The sequence below is a fragment of the Salmo salar genome, chromosome 11, assembly GCF_965601325.2.
Source record: "Salmo salar chromosome 11, fSalSal1, whole genome shotgun sequence".
Classification (NCBI taxonomy): domain Eukaryota; kingdom Metazoa; phylum Chordata; class Actinopteri; order Salmoniformes; family Salmonidae; genus Salmo; species Salmo salar.
The window spans coordinates 14,078,228-14,100,815 of record NC_138301.1 but is presented as its reverse complement, the minus strand read 5'-3'; the positions used below and the strand labels follow the sequence as shown (position 1 = coordinate 14,100,815).

At 43.9% G+C, this 22,588-nt stretch overlaps 1 protein-coding gene across 7 annotated transcripts in view; it reads right to left on the bottom strand.

Annotated features, from left to right (window-relative positions):
• Positions 1-1,872: 1,872 nt before the first annotated feature.
• Positions 1,873-22,588, bottom strand: part of LOC106562015 (zinc finger protein 536-like) — a 185,707-nt gene continuing 164,991 nt past the window's right edge. For all 7 annotated transcript variants that reach the window (XM_045689040.2, XM_045689046.2, XM_045689038.2 and 4 more), the window contains one exon: positions 1,873-4,619. In XM_045689040.2, the coding sequence (XP_045544996.1) occupies positions 4,345-4,619 (275 nt within the window). In that variant the 3' untranslated portion in view covers positions 1,873-4,344. The remainder of the gene's footprint in view (positions 4,620-22,588) is intronic.

The following is a 22,588-nucleotide window of genomic DNA, read 5'->3' as shown; positions in this document are numbered from 1 at the left end:
TCCAGCAGCTCAGCCCCCTGTTAGAGGAGAGGAAGCCTGGACACACACACACACACACACACACACACACAACACACTCACTCAGAATTAGATCACCATCATCCGCATCCACAGCGGCGGAGATTCCATTTGCACAGCCACTCACCCTTTTGATGGTCTTATCTGGAGGGTGAAGCTTGGCTTGGCGGGATGGAGGGGATGAACACGGGGTTTCCCACTGGGGGATGAGGACCGGCCTGTTCTCTTCTCACACTGGGACACTTACTGTAGCTAGCAGACTGACGTTAAGCACATTACCAACACACGATGTACAGTTCTACAGTATGACTCCCTCAATACACCAATATGACAGGAATGACAGAAAATGAAACTAATGCACACAGTACGGATGTGTGACTGCTTGTGTTCACTGTATGTGAATTGTTGAATGCTGTGAGTGTGCATCTGTGTGGTCCTATGCTTGGTGGCTGTTTCACAATGCTCAGCCCTGTGATGGAAGAGAGATATTGTAAATTATTCACATTTCCAACAATAAAAAAAAAGAATCATGCTTATTTTCATCATCTCTGTACGCCAGCTAGCAATGCACATTCATCACTGTTTATAAAAATGAGCCTGGATCACTCTAAGCACCTTATTCGTCCCTGTTCTCGTAATTACCCATAAATTAATAAAATCTGACTGTGAGGGTTTATTGCTTGCGATACAGACCTCCTAACTTTGTTAAAGGAAAAAATATGAAGGGTTCTACAGCGAACAATCTCCTGATAATTAACAGGAAGATAAACAAAACATAAATTTGAATATTGCGTTTATTTGGACTACCACTCAAATATGCGTGAACCCCGCTATTTTAATTAAAAGATAAATCTATGTGACACTCTGCTTCCAAGTTAATTATTCGGCGCTGTATAATAAAAACGAAACCTATTAAACATGCCACGCACTGTATTTCTCCATTAACAGTAAAAAGTGCTCGCGCTGGGGACAACATTTCAAATCCACTGGGTTTTCTACCCCTAGCGTATCTCTCCAATACCTCCCCATTTTCTCAGTCTCTCTCTGCAGACTGACGCTCAAAATATTAAGCGTCAGTCCTACATTTTCTTCAGAGGCATAATAGTGAAGGCTTTGCTGGTGAGACGTAACAGGTGGTGCTCATTACGGTTTATGAAAGCCATTCTATCTCATTCAGTCTCATTTGGCGCCGCACATCACCAGCTTCTTTTCAATTTGACAGTCGTCAAAGATTACGGCACCTGGGATGAGCGCTTATCAGTGTGTTCTGTGGCTGTGTACCTGGGTTTCTCTGGAATGTGTAAGTGTCTGTCGACTGACAGTAACAGATCACGTGTGTGTGGTAATAACAGCAATCAGCGGTATAGTTCTCACATATACAGGTAGGTGTGTAGGCACAACTAGATTACATCAGGTGTTATTGGCAGTGAAGGAGTTACATGATCAGTTCTGAACAATTCCGATTAGGATTACTAAGGGAAGGCCTAACACAAGAGTGTTATTATGTTGCATGTTGGACCAGACAGAACCAGTATTCCCAGAGGTAGAGGTTTTATTTCGTCAAACACTGGTTTAAAAGGTACCGCTTCAAAGACTTCAGAACTTCCTAACAGCAGCAGGAAGTGTCAATGAAAAAGTGACTTTTGAATGAAGAACAACTTTGATTTACCGTTATCAGAATTGTTTTCCTCGTCTGTAAAACTGATGTGGAATAATAAATAATGCCCAATAATTATGTTTAAATACAAAGTTGTCTACTGGTTGTAAGCATATAGTAGTGGTGACAAAATCCCCTACTTATTTTACCTCCGATATAGAAATATACTTCATTAAGTAATGCGGACAGTATCGTGACCATGATCACGGAGTACAGAGAGAAATACATAGAAATGATTGAACTTCTTTGTTGGTGCAGGGATTTTCAGGTTCTAATTGTACATTTGTATCTGTTTCTTAATTGAGTCATGGCAAAAAAAATATTTTCTGGGAAAACATGGGTTGTTTTGTAATACAGACAGGTAAACAGTAGCACGGTAAGGGATGGACGAACACGTCACAGAGAATGGCAACCAACGATGTTTCCAGTGTCATAAACAGCATTATTTCCATATCGCATAGCTTGAAACGTACAGATATACTAGAAAACCTGAAAAGTGCTAGAAATGGAATGTAAATCTTTTTATTTTGTTTATTTTTTACTCTTTTGTTGTTCTTTTTTTCTCTAATATAGTTAGGTAGGCACACCCACACACACGTACCTACACACACGAAAAAGCAAGCGACTGGCACAGTCACCAAGAACACAGTAGTGCATTGAAACCTAAAGCTCACTACAGTCATTTCAGTTGGATCTCAATGTTGTGGCTCCATGGTAGAGATCATACAAACAGTTGCATTACATTGACTCGATCTGAAGTAAGGCAGTGCGAAACTATGCCAGGAAAGCAAATGAACAAAAAAACACTGTAAGTAGATCGCTGAATGGCAGAAAAGTCCTAATTAAAATGACCCCATTTAAACCACAACTGCATTCTGTACATATCAATACTCTCTTTCCTTCTTTCTCTCTTTCTTTCTTTCCTTCTGTCTTTCATTCTTTATTTTCATATTTCTCTCTCTCAACTGATAGAGGCAGTGTGTTTGAGCGGACTGTAAACTCCTTTAGGCATAGCTTGTGGTGTTATAAGGCCCTGGGGTTTAAGTGTTCAGCTCTCCTTGGCTGTGAGGGAAAGATACTGACTTTCTTAAAGTCCAGATCATTTCTATTTATCAGAAGCATAAAAAATCCCCCCATGCTCCCATACCAACACAATAAAAAGCATCATATTCTGTTTACCCCCCACTATCCAATAGCCTTCAGCGAAAGGAAGTATACTGAAACTTTTTTTGCCCTTTAAGCAGCTTGATTTTATAGGATCAAAACTATATGGTTTGTTAATTGTTTCAGTAAAGTAGCATATAGAAAATCAACACAAAAAAACATGCAATAATTATACTCACAAAATGCTTTGTCCGAAACCTAAAAATGAATTGGAAAATACATTTGTAGAAAAAGTCCTTTTGTCTATTTTTTAAGTAATACATTTAAATTAGAGACAGGGAGCAGGTTGATTATCTTTATGTATTGTTGTTCATTCTGAAGCTGCTTTAGAAGAGCTTATAGGAAGATAGTCCTGCATCGTGTCTGAGGAAACAAGTTCTGTGATGTTCCTTCATTAGATTTCAGAATCACAGTCTTCATATACACGAAACGTTCAACCTCTGACTACATCAAGTTGTAGAGGTTCCAATTCCAATACGTGCATCTTCACTATCTACACTTTCAATTTCAAAGAACAACCACCCACCTCCTTAGAAATAGACTTCGCCATTATCTAACATAAAAGCTAAATGAAATAAAACACATTCTATTAACTCCACCTCTCAGTGTCTGGTAAGGTGATATCCAAATAAATGACAATATTGCACAGAACACATCTCTGTGACTCTAATGGCTTCTTTAAATACATCATTGATTTTTTTTTTTTACTTCCAGAGGCCATGTTGGATTTGAGTCGTTTTAAAGAGACAGCGAAAGTGGAGGGGGAGGAGGAGGAGGAGGAGGGTGGCTCTGGCCAGCTGATGGAACTGAGTTTGACCCCCTCGCATGTCGACCAGGGTTAGGTTACTCCTGTAGTGCAGTAGGGGCAGAGGGCTGAGGGTGGAGGGGGCTGGACTGATGGGTCGAGAAAGATGAAAAAATGAGAGGGGGGGGGGGGGTGAATTGATTTCCTCTGGGATGACAGCTCCAGTCAGGCTGGCACCAAGGCCGCCCCACCACTGCCGCTGCCTGCCCAGCCTCCACTGACTGCTCATCATTCGCCCTCTGCAAATGGCAGCAGCCGGTGTCATGTTCTGAGAGGGGTGTTTAACAGGCCTCTTCCATCTTCCCCAACTGTCGCTAAATCGTTTAAGGGATAATTTTTCTGATAAAAGCATTATTCTTTTTTTTGACAAAAGTCACTTTAAGGATTTTATCTATTTTCTTTTTTTTCTTTTTAATATAGTCGTCTCCACTGTTTGTCACATAACTACATTTAACATATCTGTGTTTTATATGAATGAACGTGTATGTGTAGTTTATATGCATGTTATGTTATTGTTATTAACCTAATACACACTGAGGATGTCCTGCAAGCTCTGGGTAAAATGGTACAGTCACCGATGCTCCCCTTTGTCTGGCAGTGCTTTAGGGGTAAACGAAGTGACTAATCCTTGTTATGTGGCTCTAGAGAGTACAGTAGTTGTAGAGTTGAAGGTTGGCACCCCCATGCCAGGTGACATCAGTCATGGATGCAGGGGGTCTCCAGCGAGAGGGGGTTCGGCCATGCCCCCCTGGGTTCCCGTGGGGTAGCTGGTGGTCCCATCATCAGAGTTCCCTGAGGCGTCCGAGTCGACGTGGGAGCGTTTGAAGCGGCGGTCAGGGTACTGGCTGTTGTCAAAGGGCATGCGGTGGACACACAGGACATGGGTCTTCAGGTTGCCCTTCTGAGAGGCACCGTAGGAGCAGTACCTGCACTGGAACGGCTTCCGACCCCCCTGACCTCCGTGACCTCCGAGACCTGTACGAGGACAACAAGAGAGAGACAACAGTCAGTCACCTCATCACTACTCAGGATTACTTTATCAGAATGTAAAATGAGCTCTGTCACCGAGGCACTGAATGCGACTCTACAGTCTGTCTACTACACAGTGCTTTAGCTTTAGTACTCTCCTGAGACGTGTCTTTAAAACTCTTTCAGTGTTCGCTCTTTTAACCTGCATCTTTTCAGAGGAGCCGCAGCGGTTCCCCCTGAACATTGCAGTGTTTTAGCGGTGCACTGCACAAGCTGCATCCTTCACCGCTCCCAACAGTTGCATGTGCTGTACTCTCTAGACAGGATTTGATCATCACTGCAGCAAACACAATGGCCCCTTACTAGCCCGCGCTGTTTGTTTGAGCGATGTAGAATACGTGCCCGTCGTAACCGACTTCACTTATCTCGCTCATCCACCCGAGAGGAAACCCAGACATGTTCTCTTGTACACTACTTTAGGTTTTTATTAATAACGGTACATTTTCTCTCCTCTAATTAAAAAAAAAATATATCTGTTTGAGATGTAGTAAATCAAATGAACAGAGTTTATAGACGCTGTGTAGGTGCAGGGAATGTAACGACATGAAGAGAAGGATAGGAATTAAAGGTACACAAAACGCATACACACACACTGATACATTGTGGTGCCGCGAAGAGACAGGATTTAGAGGCACTTTGTGTTTGTCGTTCTAACTCTGGCTTTGGAGTCTCAGCGGCTTTCAAATACCACAATGTCTGCTCAGGACCTACACAAAGGGGATTGGTATGAGTTTTTGGAGCTTTAGATGTTCCAGCTGTCTGAATGTTTCGATAAGCGAGCCGGCGACACACGACGAAGACCCCCTTTTATTCCTGTGCAGTTTAATTTCACACTCTCTTACATTACGTTAAGTCCGAGAGGCAGAATATCTCATCCCATTTTACACTTAAGGGGGGCCGAGTGTTGCCCCAAACAAGTCAACTCTATTCTTCTTCCCTTTTCTATCTCTCTTTTTTTTCTGCACTTTTAAAATAAACGGATCAGTTCTAACGTTGCAGCGAGGTCTAGCCAAGGTAAAAAGTGCAATCTAGAATTTAAAAAAACACAATGACATTGACTGTCCTAGATGAAGACGAAGGCACGCTGTTTCTGAGATTACCAGAATGACTTACTCATGCATAACACTGTAGGAATATGGTGCTCATCCTAGGTTGAATTGTAAACTAAATAGTTTCTTCCTTTCAAAAGAAGAAAACACACATATGGCCCCCCTTCCCTGCAGCATCTCTGCATAGCGTTGTTGAAATGAAGGGCATCAGTCTGGCCTGTGTGTTCTGGGATTTATAGGGTGTGTGGTGTTGGACTGAGGAATGACAGATGCCTGGACCAAACTGCATTGAGACAGTCATGCTTCTTAAGTTTCCATCTAATCCACCTACTCCTGCACACACTCCGATAACCCAAACAAAAGGCCAGCACATAAAGACACAACAGCACTGCCCGCATGGATTATTCCCAAGATGGCTCCCACCGATTCACCCACCACCTGCCTCAGATACCAACACTTCTTCTGATTCTCTAAAGGGCTAACCCACACCTACTTACATCACCCACTTTAATCCTGCTACAGATCATACATCTGCACACAAACATGTTGGGATCTGCAAAACAGAATAGAGCTGTGTGTGTGCGCGCGCGTGTGTGTGTGTGTGCGTGCGTGTGTGTAGTCGCCCACACAATGGGTCAGCAGGTAGAACAGTGCTGACTGTACAGGAGAGATTTTCCTTTTCCCCTTCATGACACACTCCGCTGGGCCATTGTGTGTGGAGGTGCCGAGTGACAAGAAACAGGAAAAATAGTTTAACCTCAGAAACCTCTCCCCCTCATTCCTTCTCTTGCTTTCTCTCTCCTTTTCTTTCTCGTATTTCACTCCCTCTGTCTTTCCATCTTTCTATTTCTTTCTCTCTCTCTCTCGCGCTCTTTCTCTCTCTCTTTCCCTTTCTATCCCTCTCTGTCTTGTGTCCAGAGACTGTTCAAAACCCAACCCAAAGCTTTATCTGAAAAGAAAGAGAAAACACTGGTCTTGTTTTCATTAGTGTGGCATTATCTAGGTCTCCTAATTAACACCCAAAGGCCTTGAGCGTAGAGATCAGAGGGAACAAAGGGGGAGGGAGGGCTGGGTTACTACCACATGACTTCCTCAAACAACCCACTGTATCTACTCACTCTGCCCGCGCCCCCTACTTACCCCTCAGCCCTCTCTCCTCCACGCCTCGGAGAAGAAAAAGGCAGGAGGAGACCGCCCTCATTCCCCTCCACTCTCACATCCTCCTCCTCCTTTGCTTCCACCTCCTCACCCCTCCCTTGCCAGCCTCTCTACTGCTGGGTGGCTGCAGATGGGTACTGTAGCTCGCTCCTTTTGTCCGCTCCCTAGCTAACAGAGATGTGTTGGATGTTGTCTGCGGTGAAGCTCTCTGATCATGTTTCCAAGTAGAGAGAGAAGTAAGAGAGATCCACGAGGTGCTGCTATAATCCTATCTCTCTCCTCTATTGCCATAGCCACGATTTCCCCCTCTCCACTCAAGCATCTCTCTCTCTCTCTCTCCTAGTGAACGTCGCAGTGTAACAGCCTCATGACTGCTTCCCTCTGGTGGCTCCTTCTACGATCCACACACGAACAATGCTTACACAAACCTGTACACACACACACATTTACAAATGCACAGTTATACGCATATGTTCAAACACACAAATCTGTTCACAAACATACACATGAACGTACACTAAATGTTCACATGTACACGAAGCCAACACGCAGACACACACTCTCCCACGACATTGCCTTGGCATGTAATCAAAACCACTCTTATATAAACTCCATCTGATGCCAGTGTTACCATCTGTGAGAGAGCACTCCTCACTTACGTCTGCAGGCAAGAAGCCCCTCTTCCCGAAGCCTGACGAACAGAGCAAGTGCGTGTGTATGTGTGTGTGTGTGTGAGTGTGTGTGAGGGAGGGAAGAGAGAGGGGGAAATGATTAATTTGCAGACTGCTTGCGATTTGCTCATATATTATTATAGCGACTCATCAGCACATGACCAATCCCCAGGCCCTGCACAGCAGAAAGAAGCTGCTGGGCTTCAGCACTTTCAGTGTGTATCTCTGTGTATGTGTGTCTGTGAGGGTGTGTGTGTGCAAGAGGTAAAGTGTGTGCCGGTGATAGGTTTTGTGTTCGAGTGTGTGTGAAACATTCCTGTGTGTGTGTTTGCAGGTGTGTGTGTGTGCGTGTGTGTGTGTGTGTGTGTGTGTGTGTGTGTGTGTGTGTGTGTGTGTGTGTGTGTGTGTGTGTGTGTGTGTGTGTGTGTGTGTGTGTGTGTGTGTGTGTGTGTGTGTGTGTGTTGGCACTTGACAGACTGCAGAGCCTCTAATGACTTTCAGATGCTCACAAACAGTCATTCTACCCTGAGAATGAAGGGAAAAGGCTGTGTGTGTGTGTGGGGGGGGGGGGGGGGGGTCTGTCTCATTTCCTCCCTGTGTGTTATTAAGGGTTTAGAATCATGACACACATTACAGGTACTCTAACATGCACTCTCTTACAGACTGTACTACACACTGAATGACCAGTGGCAATGGCTAGAGCTTCAATCTAAAATCAGTTATCTCATTAGCGTGATAGGGGAGAGTGGGGCATATTGAGCCATATTGTACACTCAACATCACCACATCAAAGGAAATATAGTCTTCTTTCTAACAAAGATATCTACATATATTTTAGGATGCTGTGTTTCGGTGTGAATAATCAGAAGTCATGTAAACATAACAGTTTTGAAAACATAGCTTGTCCAAAAAGTGTCCTCTTACCCTGGGTATTGAGGAAATTGAACATAAGCCTTGGGGTAAGATGTATTCGAGGCTACTAAGCCGATGAAACTGGTCCGCAAGATTTTTGATATATTTAGATGTTATGTTATCGGACAAGACACTGGTGCCTCTGCTTCTCTATCATAGACTCTCTTTCACACAGGTACATGTTTGGTTTCTCTTTTTTCAATGTACCTCTTCAGTATCATAAGGTCTATTTGTTCATCCCATTACTGCAGCTCGAATGGACCAGCCCTTCTCTCACTTCCTTGTCTGGTCTCTCAATAACCTTAAGGGGATATACACGGGGCATGAAGATGTCTGCTCTGTAACTGCCCTGTAACAATAAAAATGCACTATCGTGAGTTCATATGCATAACAAATGGCAAATATACTATGCATATTATGCATAAAACTGACCAAATATAATAATCATTTGTATGCGGTATGTTGAGCCCTTGGCTATGTTTAGCCCCTTGCCAAACTGCACAATTTACCCCAAAGCAACCATTTGACTATATTAACCCTCACAGGTACAATGATACACTTTCATGCCAGGTTTAGGACCTCATATTGTAGCTTATAGATACCAAAACTGATGTATAAAACACTCTTGAAACTATGTAATTTGGTTTAGATACAAGCATCATTAAACCTATAACACAATAAATGAATTTGACTTTGTGAAAATACGTTTTTTTGGACCTAACTTGCTTAGCAATTTTTCCATGTGGTTTCTTCCTTCACAGACTCCATGACAGGATGACCTCTTCCTAATTATTTGGTCACATGATTCATTTTGTGTATGGTCTACTAGAAAAGATGGGCATCTCAACTAACCCTATGTCACAGCTAACCCCACTCTCCTCTAAGGTTCAATCCAAATACCCCCCCTGGCCCTCCCCTTAGCCCCATCGAGTCATAGTGGTATCCCAAATCAACTTTGAGCAAGGTGTAGCTCCTTTTCAGCCCTCTAGTTGGCTCTCCAAACAAAGTGAATTGAGATGCAGACTTTCTATCAAGTGTTTCCCAAAACTCCCATGAAGCTCTGTTACCCAACCCTGGAAAGTTGCTTCAAGAATAATGTCTGACAAAAATATTAGAATTGAAGTAGAAAATTAAACATTTACAGGAATATGTTAGTTAATGTAGAGACAAACGATTATGCATATTTGTTTGTCATGACATTAACTTACGAAAATGGCTATTTAACAAGCTAACATTAGCCAGCTAGCTATACATTTAGATTGCTATATGAGCGTTTGACATTTGTATGAATTATAATTTGTGTTGTTTAAAGGGATAGTTCACCCAAATTACAAATGTCATATTGGTTTCCTTACCCTCTAAGCACTATGGACAAGGCATGACAGCAATCCATGCTTTGGTTTAGTTTCCCTGGCACTGTTTCCACATGGTAACGTTTAGCATTCATGGCACAAATCCCATCCAATTCCTGCTAACGATATTAGCATTTTCCACACAACATCATCCAAAAGTATCTACAACTAATTGTGAAGCTCAACAAAGTCACTTATAGATGATTTGAACATGATATGGGAAAAATGCTAATATCAGTACCATGACTTGAATGGGATTTGTCCCACAAATGCTAAAATGTAAGCATTTGGAAAATGCACCAGGGAAACAAAACCAAAGCATGGATTGCTGTCATACCTTGTCCATAGATTGCTTACAGGGTAAGGAAACCAATGTGTCATTTTGTAAACGGGTGAACTATCCTTTTAATGTTTTAGGGACTCCTGAGCAAACCAGGCTGTCATCTTGTGAAACCCAGTGGTTGTAAGTGGATGCATTTACTGCAAATTGAATGAGCAATTTTGTAAGCTTGCCTTGCTGTTCATATATATATATATATATATATATATATTTTAAAGTCCATCATTTGTCAATGTTCTTTATTGTAGCTAGTAACGTTGACGTTAGAGATTGAAGATACGTGTGATGTAATGCAGCCAAAGTAATGTACTGTAGCTAACTCTTTTCTTGCTTATTGTGTAGTGGAGGATAAAAATACCTGTATGCCTATGTACCTATGTAGCCGATCAGTGTTTGGACCCTTAAACCTTTGGTATAAATATTAGTGCAGAACAGTAGTTTTAATTGCTTCCAATGGTTAATCACGACTGAGTGAAGGAAATGTGAAAGTGTAGAATGGCACCGGAGAGGATGGCTGGCGTTTTAAATCCCCATCATTTGCGTGAAGAAAATACAGAGGAAAACGGGGCAGAGGTCGGGCTGCCTTCTGAGAATTCGTAGCCGTGCGAGTAAACCCCTACAGCCATCCGTTCTATTGGCCAACGTGCAATCATTGGAAAATAAAATAGTTGACCTACGATCAAGATTATCCTACCAATGGGACATTAAAAACTGTAATATCTTGTGTTTCACCGAGTCGTGGCCAAACTACGACACGGATAATACAGAGTTTGGCGGGAGTTTCCATGCACCGGCAAAACAGAGAAGCTACGTCTGGTAAGACAAGGGGTGGGAGTGTGTGTCTATTTGTCAATATCAGCTGGTGCGCGATTGTCACACCCTGACATGAGAGAGCCTTTTTTATGTCTCTATTTAGGTTTGGTGAGGGTGTGATTTGGGTGGGCATTCTATGTCCTTTTTTCTATGCTTTGTATTTCTTTGTTTTGGCCTGGTATGGCTCTCAATCAGGGACAGCTGTACATCGTTGTCGCTGATTGGGAGTCATACTTAGGCAGCCTGTTTTCCTTTGGGGTTTGTGGGTAGTTATTTTCTGTTTAGTGTTTTGTTATACCTGACAGAACTGTTTGGCGGTCATTTTCTTGTTTTGTTCAAAGTGTCTCGATTAAAATTAAATATGAGCACTCAACACGCTGCGCCTTGGTCTACTTCTTCAGACAGCCGTTACAGCGATGTCTAATATTAAAGAAGTCTCGAGGTATTGCTCGCCTGAGGTAGAGTACCTTATGATAAGCTGTAGACCACACTATCTATGAAGAGAGTTCTCATCTATATTATTCGTAGCCATCTATTTACCATCCCAAACCAATGCTGGCACTAGGACCGCACTCAACCAACTGAATAAGACCATAAACAAACAAGGAAATGCTCATCTAGAAGTGGCGCTCCTAGTGGCCGGGGACTTTAATGCAGGCAAACTTAAATCCGTTTTACATCATTTCTACCAGCATGTCACATGTGCAACCAGAGGAAAGAAAACTCTAGACCACCTTCACTCCTTTTCTGGGGGCGGCAGGTAGCCTAGTGGTTAAAGCATTGGACTAGTAACCGAAAGGTTGCTAGATCAAATCCCCGAGCTGACAAGATAAAAATCTGTCGTTCTGCCCCTAAACAAGGCAGTTAGCCTAGGAACAGTGGGATATCATTGAAAATAAGAATTTGTTCTTAACTGACTTGCCTAGTTAAATAAAGGTTAAATAATAAATAAATAAAACTCCACACACAGACATGCATACAAAGCTCCCCCCCCCCCCGTCCATTTGGCAAATCTGACCATAATTCTATCCCCCTGCTTACAAGCAAAAACTAAAGCAGGAAGTACCAGTGACTCGCTCAATACAGACGTGGTCAGATGATGCGAATGCTACGTTACAGGACTGTTTTGCTAGCTAATCTGGGATTCGTCAAATGGCATTGAGAAGTATACCACCTCAGTCATCGGCTTCATCAATAAGTGCATCGACGACATCGTCCCCACAGTGACCGTATGCACATATTCCAACCAGAAGCCATAGATTACAGGCAACATCAGTATTGAGCTAAAGTCTAGAGCTGCTGCTTTCAAGGAGCGGGACACTAATCCGAACGCTTATAACAAATCACGCTATGCCCTCAGACGGACCATCAAACAAGCAAAGCGTCAATACAGGATTAAGATTGAATCTCACTACAACGGCTCTGACACTCATCGGATGTGGCTGGGCTTGAAAACTATTACGGACTACAAAGGGAAACCCAGACGCGTGCTGCCCAGTGACACAAGCCTACTAGACGAGCTAAATGCCCTTAATGCTCGCTTCGAGGCCAGCAACACTGAAGCATGCATGAGAGCACCATCTGTTCTGGACGACTGTGTGATAACGCTCTCGGTAGCCGATGTGAGCAAGACCTTTAAACAGGTCAAAATTCACAAAGCCGCGGGGCCAGACGGATTACCAGGACGGGTACACAAAGCATGCGCGGAGCAACTGGCAAGTGTCTTCACTGACTATTTCAACCTCTCCCTGACCGAGTATGTAATACCAACATGATTCACGCAGACCACAATAGTCCCTGTGCCGAAGGAAGGGAAGGTAACCTGCCTATATGATTACCGCCCCATAGCACTCACGTTGGTACCCATGAAGTGCTTTGAAAGGCTGGTCATGGCTCATATCAACAGCATTCTCCCGAATACCCTAGACCCACTACAATTCGCATACCGCCCCAACAGATCCACAGATGATGCAATCTCTATCGCATTCCATATTGCCCTTTCCCACCTGGACAAAAGGATCACCTAAGTGAGAATGCTGTTCATTGACTACAGCTCAGCGTTCAACACCATAGTGCACACGAAGCTCATCACTAAGCTAAGGACCCTGGGACTAAACACCTCCCTCTGCAACTGGATCCTGGACTTCCTGACAGGCCGCCCCCAGGTGGTAAGGGTAGGCAACAACATGTCTGCCACGCTGCTCCTCAACACTGGAGACCCTCAGCAGTGTGTACTTAGTCTCCTCCTGTACTCCCTGTTCACCCACGACTGCATGGCCAAACACGACTCCAACACTATCATTAGGTTTTCTGACAACACAACAGTGGTAGGCCTGATCACCGACAACAATGAGACCGCTTATAGGGAGGAGGTCAGAGACCTGTCAATGTGGTGCCAGGACAACAACCTCTCCCTCAATGTGAGCAAGACAAAGGAGCTGATCGTGGACTACAGAAAAAGGCGGGCCGAACATTCCCCAATTAACATCAACGAGGCTGTAGTGGAGCGGGTCGAAAGTTTCAAGTTTCTTGGTGTCCACATCACCAACAAACTATCATGGTCCAAACACACCAAGACAGTCATTAAGAGGGCACGACAACACCTTTCCCCACCCAGGAGACTGAAAAGATTTGGCATGGGTCCCCAGATCCTCAAAAAGTTATACAGCCGCACCATCGAGAGCATCCTGACCGGTTGCATCACTGCCTGGTATGGCAACTGCTCGGCATCTGACCATAAGCCTCTACAGAGGGTATTGCGTACGGCCCAGTACATCACTGGGGCCAAGCTTCCAGCCATCCAGGACCTATATACTAGGCCCCAAAAATTGTCAGAGACACCTGTCACCCAAGTTATGGACTGTTTTCTCTGCTACCGCATGGCAAGCGGCACCGGAGCACCAAGTCTAGGACCAAAAGGCTCGTTAACAGCTTCTACCCCCAAGCCATAAGACTGCTGAACAATTAATCAAATGGCCACCGGACTATTTACATTGACACCCTCCCCCCCATTTGTTTTGTATGCTGCTGCTACTCACTGTTTATTATCTATGCATTGTCACTTCACCCCTACCTCCTTGTACAAATTACCTCGACTAACCTGTACCCCCGCACATTGACTCGGTACCGGTACCCCCTGTATATAGCCTCGTTATTGTTATTTTATTGTGTTACTATTTTATTATTTTTTACTTTATTTTATTTGGTCAACATTTTCTGAACTCTTTCTTGAACTGCACTGTTGGTTAAAGGCTTGTAAGTGAGCATTTCACTGTAAGGTCTACACTTGTGACAAATAAAATTTGATTTGATGTGTTACATGTCAAGCTGCTATTATGTAATGAATGTCCCTGCTTCAATACTGCTCTACGTTGAATCACGGCCATGGCAGCCAGAGGATGGCTACATTATGGCACATTGTTGTTTTGCAGTTTTCATTTGTTGCTCGTACGGTAAGTACATATTTGTTGCATGCGAAATTTAAAGAAAGCTATTACTGTAGCCAGTCCGAGCATTGTGAAAAACACAAGGCTCGTAGTCAACGAATTGCGTGGTAGGCTATCCTTTGGCGGCTTTTGCTGTGTGCGAGTGATGTCCCATTCCTTAGGATTATTTACCTCTCCCTACCACTAGTTGCTTTGTTTTTGAGAGACACTCCATCACCGAGGGACACTTGAAAACGAGGGTAGAAATAAAGAATGGCACAAGTAAAGTTAGCCAAACCATTTTTACTTGTATTAGGGAAACCTTGTCGCCATCTTTAAAATAGCCTTCTATATTGCTGTGTTTGAATTTCTATGTATAAAGATGACCACAATATGTTCTGAATCAGTATTTAAGGGATACTTCGGGATTTTGGCATTGAGGCCCTTTATCTACTTCCCCAGAGTCAGACAAACTTGTGGATACCATTTTTATGTCTATAATGTGTCCAGTATAAAGGAATTTAGAGCTAGTTTCGTGAGCCAGATACCCATACACTTCCAGTAATTGAGCTAACTTCTAACAGTTAGAAATTGCGCTAACGCTAGTTAGCAACTTTCTTCTAACCGCACGCAGAGACATAAAAATTCAGTTCATCTGACTCTGGGGAAGTAGATAAAGGGCCTCATTGCCAAAATCTTGAAATATCACTTTGAGGAGGAAAGCAATACATTTCTTTGGGAGGTAAAGAAAACATGTTAACTGTACAGGGAAGTCCTTTAATATCACAAAGCAGTCTCTAATTAACATGTACAGTATAAGGAAACATACGGTATCTCTACATGTAAACATATATGACATAATGATGTGTATGTTTGTGTGCTGCCGTGGATATGTACAGAATGTGCATGACAAACAGAGAAAAAAAAGTAAGGTGTTCAAGTCTCTATAAGAGACAAATACCGAGAGAGGTGAGCATGTGTGTTTGTGATTGGGTTTGAGAGAGAGTGTTGTGTATCAAAGAGTAGCGCTATGCTCCATTCCTCTGAAGAGGGGGGAAAAAGGGGAGTTGCGTCTGGGGAGAGAGAGCCACAGAAGGTGTGAGCAGTAAAATGTGATGCACCATCTGTCGGCCAATAATAACCTGCGTGTTGTAAAGGCTCAGAGTTTAGTCAGCCAACAGCACTCCCAATCACCTAAGTACCACCTCACCCTCCATGTCCAACCTACACATCTACACCCCCTTATTCCGACCTATAACCCTTTCTGGGGCATCCTAGTAATCATTTCTAAGAGTTACAGTACACTTAGAAAAAAGGGTTACAAAAGGGTTCTTCGACTATCCCCATAGGAGAACCGTTTTTGTTACCAGGTAGGACCCTTTTTGGTTCCAAGTAGAAACCTCTGTGGAAAGGGTTCTAAATGGAACCCAAAAAGGTTCCGCCTGGAAACAAAAACGTTCCACCTGGAACCAGAAAGGGTTCTTCAAAGGTTTCTTCTATGGGGACAGTCAAAGAACCCTTTTAGGTTCCTCGACACCGGTGCCCCCGCACATTGACTCTGTACCGGTACCCCCTGTATATAGCCTCCACATTGACTCTGTACCGGTATCCCCTGTATATAGCCCCGCTATTGTTATGTACTGCTGCTCTTTAATAATTTGTTATTCTTATCTCTTAATATTTGTTTTTTTTTTGGGGGGGGGGGTATTTTCTTAACTTAATTGTTTGTTAAGGGCTTGTAAGTAAGAATTTCACTGTCAGGTCTACACCTGTTGTATTTGGCGCATGTGACAAATACAATTTGATTTGATTTGATTTTAAAGCATTTTTTTTCTAAGAGTGTACTGTAGAGCTGGGCGATATGGACAAAAATCCATGTTGCGATAAAATGCTTGAATTGATGCGACAACAATAAATAGAACGATAAGTTTATAACATTAATGTTCAAGAAAGAAGACGAGTCGGCGGCCAGTGAAGGTTTATCGCAACGATAACCTGCCATTTTAAATCAAATCAAATCAAATTGTATTTGTCACATACACATGGTTAGCAGATGTTAATGCGAGTGTAGCGAACTGCTTGTGCTTCTAGTTCCGACCATACAGTAATATCTAACAAGTAATCTAACCAAACAATTTCACAACAACTACCTTATATACACAAGTGTAAAGGAATGAATAAGAATATGTACATAAAAATATATGAATGAGCGATGGCCGAAAGGCATAGGCAAGATGCAGTAGATGTTATAGAGTACAGTATATACATATGAGATAATACATATACATATGAGTAATGTAGGCTATGTAAACATGATATAAAGTGGCATTGTTTAAAGTGGCTAGTGATACATTTATTACATCCATTTTTTCATTATTAAAGTGGCTAGAGATGAGTCAGTATGTTGGCAGCAGCCACTCAATGTTAGTGATGGCTGTTTAACAGTCTGATGGCCTTGAGATAGAAGTTGTTTTTCAAGCTCTCAATCCCCGCTTTGATGCACCTGTACTGACCTCGCCTTCTGGATGATAGCAGGGTGAACAGGCAGTGGCTCAGATGGTTGTTGTCCTTGATGATCTTTGGCCTTCCTGTGACATCGGTTGGTGTAGGTGTCCTGGAGGGCAGGTAGTTTGCCCCCGGTGATGTGTTGTGCAGACCTCACTACCCTCTGGAGAGCCTTACAGTTGTGGGCGGAGCAGTTGCCGTACCAGGCGGTGATACAGCCCGACAGGATGCTCTCGATTGTGCATCTGTAAAGGTTTGTGAGTGTTTCTGGTGACAAGCTGAATTTCTTCAGCCTCCTGAGGTTGAAGAGGCGCTGCTGTGCCTTTTTCACCACGCTGTCTGTATGGGTGGACCATTTCAGTTTGTCTGTGATGTGTACGCCGAGGAACTTAAACTTTCCACCTTCTCCACTACTGTCCTGTCGATGTGGATAGGGGGCTGCTCCCTCTGCTGTTTCCTGAAGTACACGATCATCTCCTATGTTTTGTTGACATTGAGTGTGAGGTTATTTTCCTGACACCACACTCTGAGGGCCCTCACCTCTTCCTTGTAGGCCGTCTCGTCGTTGTTGGTAATCAAGCCTACCCCTGTAGTGTTGTCTGCAAACTTGATGATTGAGTTGGAGGCGTGCATGGCCACCCAGTCATGGGTGAACAGGGAGTACAGGAGAGGACTGAGAACGCACCCTTGTGGGGCCCCAGTGTTGAGGATCAGTGGGGTGGAGATGTTGTTACCTACCCTCACCAACTGGGGGCGGCCCGTCAGGAAGTCCAGGACCCAGTTGCACAGGGCAGGGTCGAGACCCAGGGTCTTGAGCTTAATGGCGAGTTTGGAGGGTACTACAGTGTTAAATGCTGAGCTGTAGTTGATGAACAGCATTCTTACATAGGTATTCCTCTTGTCCAGATGGGTTAGGGCAGTGTGATTGCGATTGCGTCGTCTGTGGACCTATTGGGGTGGTAAGCAAATCGGAGTGGGTCTAGGGTGTCAGGTAGGGTGGAGGTGATATGGTCCTTGACTAGTCTCTCAAAGCACTTCATGATGACGGAAGTGAGTGCTACGGGGCGATAGTCATTTAGCTCAATTACTTTCGCTTTCTTGGGAACAGGAACAATGGTGGCCCTCTTGAAGCATGTGGGAACAGTAGACTGGGATAAGGATCGATTGAATATGTCCGTAAACACACCAGCCAGCTGGTCTGCGCATCCTCTGAGGACACGGCTGGGGATGCCGTCTGGGCCGGCAGCCTTGCGAGGGTTAACATGTTTAAATATTTTACTCACGGTGGCTGCAGTGAAGGAGAGCCCGCAGGTTTTGGTAGTGGGCCGTGTCTGTGGCATGAGCAAAGATGTTGTTTAGCTTGTCTGGGAGCAAGACATCATGGTCCGCGATTGGGCTGGTTTTCCTTTTGTAGTCCGTGATTGACTGTAGACCCTGCCACATACCTCTCGTGTCTGAGCCGTTGAATTGCGACTCTACTTTGTCTCTATACTGACACTTAGCTTGTTTGATTGCCTTGCAGAGGGAATAGCTACACTGTTTGTATTCGGTCATGTTTCCGGTCACCTTGCCCTGATTAAAAGCAGTGGTTCGCGCTTTCAATTTTGCGCGAATGCTGCCATCAATCCACAGTTTCTGGTTGGGGAATGTTTTAATAGACGCTGTGGGTACAACATCACCGATGCACTTGCTAATAAACTCGCTCACCGAATCAGTGTATTCATCAATGTTATTGTCTGACGCTATGCGGAACATATCCCAGTCCACGTGATCGAAGCAATCTTGAAGCGTGGAATCCGATTGGTCGGACCAGCGTTGAACAGACCTGAGCACGGGCGCTTCCTGTTTTAGTTTCTGTCTATAGGCTGGGAGCAACAAAATGGAGTCGTGGTCAGATTTTCCGAAAGGAGGGCGGGGGAGGGCTTTATATGCGTCGCGGAAGTTAGAATAACAATGATCCAGGGTTTTGCCAGCCCGGGTCGCGCATTCAATATGCTGATAAAATTTAGGGAGCCTTGTTTTCAGATTAGCCTTGTTAAAATCCCCAGCTTCAATAAATGCAGCCTCAGGATATGTGGTTTCCAGTTTACATAGAGTCAAATAACGTTCTTTCAGGGCCGTCGATGTGTCTGCTTGGGGGGGATATACACGACTGTGATTATGATCGAAGATAATTTCTCTTGGTAGATAATGCGCTCGGCATTTGATTGTAAGGAATTCTAGGTCAGGTGAACAAAAGGACTTGAGTTCCTGTATGTTGTTATGATCACACCACGTCTCGTTAATCATAAGGCATACACCCCTGCCCTTCTTCTTACCAGAGAGATGTTTGTTTCTGTCGGTGCGACGCGTGAAGAAACCAGGTGGCTGTACCGACTCTGATGACGTATCCCGAGTGAGCCATGTTTCCGTGAAACAGAGAACGTTACAATCGCTGATGTCTCTCTGGAAGTCAACCCTTGCTCGGATTTCGTCTACCTTGTTGTCAAGAGACTGGACATTGGCGAGTAGTATGCTCGGGAGAGGTGCGCGATGTGCCCGTCTACGGAGCCTGACCAGAAGACTGCCCCATCTGTGGCGCCCTTGTTTTGGGTCGCCGGCTGGGATCCGATCCATTGTCCTGGGTGGTGGACCAAACAGAGGATCTGCTTCGGGAAAGTCCTATTCCTGGTCGTAATGTTGGTGAGTTGACGTTGCTCTTATATCCAATAGTTCCTCCCGACTGTATGTAATAAAACCTAAGATTTCCTGGGGTAACAATGTAAGAAATAACACATAAAAAACTAAATACTGCATAGTTTCCTAGGAACGCGAAGCGAGGCGGCCATCTCTGTCGGTGCCGGAAGTTGGAATATTAATGTTCACCACAGTTTTTTTTTATTATGCTTTAAACTACAACTACTACTAGTTAGATGGTTGTAGCCATCCATTGTCCCATCAACAATCACCCATATTAGCAAACGTATTTCATTTCTATACTATAGGCTACTTATTGTAATGAACAATATCAGCAAAACGCCCTCGATAAGTGATCGGTACTGTCAGGGTCGATCATTTTCGGTTTATCGCCCCAGCTCTACGTTACAGCAGCATCCATTCATCCAATAGCATGGATCTGTAAACATCCGACAGGAAAATGTAATGGCTGGGAAAAAGCATTAGAATGTATACCCCAGGAGTTATCAACTAGATTCTGTCGTTGGCCTTGGTGGTCATGGGGCCGGAACATATTACAAATCATTTGTAGACTGCAAGTTGACCGCACAAAGCCTAAACAGATATTTGACTAAAACATAATCATTTCAAACTTTGCTGACATTTTTAAACGAACATGTGTCTCTCTATTATGCGTAGGAATACTTGGGAACAGATTTCCAAAATGTAAATCACTTGGAGATGATTTCCTGGTGTTTTTACAGTCATTTATGTCCAACAATGAAAATTCCCCAAAATTAATCATACGATTTTATCTTATTTTTGCTCAAAAAACATTGGGGGCCAAATAAAACCACCCGCGCCCCAAATTCGGTGGTCGGGCCACCAGTTGGGGAACCCTGGTCTACCTTATTAATTTTTACTCTGATTCAAGGTACATGTCTATTGATTTACCAAAAATATTTGTATTTACATCCAAAGGCCTTGAGGGATTGACTTCATTTTTTTTTTTTTTCCCCAGTATTAAGAGCTTTCAGAAGTCTGTGTGTGTTGATGTAAAATTGGGCTGAAGTTCGGGGAATAGCGATCTGGTCTATTTCTCTGGTTAACTAGAAAAACCAACACACACATAACACTAAGGAATACACTTAAGGAGAGGCAGAGGGGAGGGGGTGTTGATGCATCAAAGAAAGCTAAAAAGTCATCACTGGGGATTCAGTCCCATGTTAAATACTGAACTAGGTTATTCATTGTTGTACCAGAAGGAGCTGTTAATAAGTTCCTTTCTATCTCTCTCTCACAGTTGATTTCTTTGTGTTTGTAGATGCCATTCAACTATGACTATAAACCACACACCGTAAGGTCAAGCTTCTCCAGTGGTCAGAGCCTCTGTACCTGCAGTGGCAGAGTGTCGTCTCCGTTGAGCAGACACAAACTGCCGCCTCTCCCACTGTGTTGGCTGAGGACTGTTGGGGCTCAAGGGTATTGAGTAGTAAATTCATCATGTGATGTGGCCTGTATGTCAACTTGTCTCAGCAGGACCAGGTCAGTGTGTATGCACGTGCGTGTATGTGTGTGTGCGTGTGTGCGTATGTGCGTGTGTGCATGTGTGCGTGTGTGCGTGTGTGCGTGTGTGTGCGCGCGTGCGTGCGTGCGTGTGTGTGTGTGTGTGTGTGCATGCATGTGTCCCGGAGCAGAGGAGCCGGCCTGGGGATGGACAGTTCATGAGGGTTTGTCTCTACTCCAGCTTTATTCTCCCACTGTCCGTCAAAGAGCTAAAGACTGCACAGTCTATTGCTGACCTGTCACTGCAGGCAGATAATGGATGCCCAAGTCTGTAAGAGTGTAGGCTACAGTCTCTGTGTGCTTGTGTAAGGGAAACGGAGAGATAGAAACAATAAGAAATAGTTCATTTGGACTGAAAGGTAATAAACCACTCATACTGTAGATAAGCCTGGTGGAAACTTCCTTTTGACCTTCTTAGAAAGGATAATGATAAAAACGAACCCGTGTCAAAAAGGAGCATTATGACTGAAGCAGTGGCTAACAGAGAACAGAGAGTGATGTGTGTGTCAGGCTAACCGTGGGAGCTGAACAGCCAGAGGAGACGGTGTCCTAAACAGAGCAGATCATGTCAGCTCGCCCCGATACAAGCCAGGTGTTGCTCAAGGCCTCTGAGACAATTAAGAAAAAAAGAAAAAAAAACAACAGAAGAGAGGACGAATGAAAACATCACACTTCCCATGGGCTCAGGAACAGAGCAGGGCCGGGATGGAAAAGTTTCTGTATTGAGTAAGTCCCCTACAAACTGCTCATATTGCCATAACATGATCTATCTCTCTCCTATGGCAGACATTACAAGGGCAACCCGGTCTCTGGCCGTCACAAACATGTTTCCAGCACGGCTAAGTGGTCTGCGGGTATCAATAACAGTCACTGTGTTTCCAGGCAAGAGGACTGGGCTGAGGGTTATTGGAAAGCACTATTCTTAATAGTTATGATGAATATACGTACCTTTCTCAGTGACGACCAGGTTTAGAACAAGATCAAGACTTCACTTCCTTCTGTGAGATCGGGTTGTCTTTTCAGCGTGTGATCTGCAATGTGTTATACGGTATAAATCTGGCGAAGCTTTATTTCCTGCAAAGCTTAAATTTCTTGGCTTATTTTTTTCTGGCATAACTTTTTAAACCTTATTATCAGTGCTTTCCCCCCACACAAGCTTTGCCTGTACTTATCTCCCTCTGTCCTCCTCCCCCTCACCCTCCCGTCTCTTATTTTCCTTCCCTCCTTCTCTCTTCCCTTTGCTCGGCCTCTCTCTTCTCTCTTCCTCTCAGAGAGAGAGCGAGCCCTATTTGTCTGCTTTAAGTGAAATCACTCAATTCTCAAAAGTCAGTGGAGGACTTTGGAAGGGGGAGGGCCAGGAGAGGGCCACCTCCAAATAAGTTCCATTAATCACAAGGCAGAGTCTAATGTGACTAATATTTTACAATTAGAGGAGACAAGATGGAGCTAAAAGCCATCTATCTCCCTTA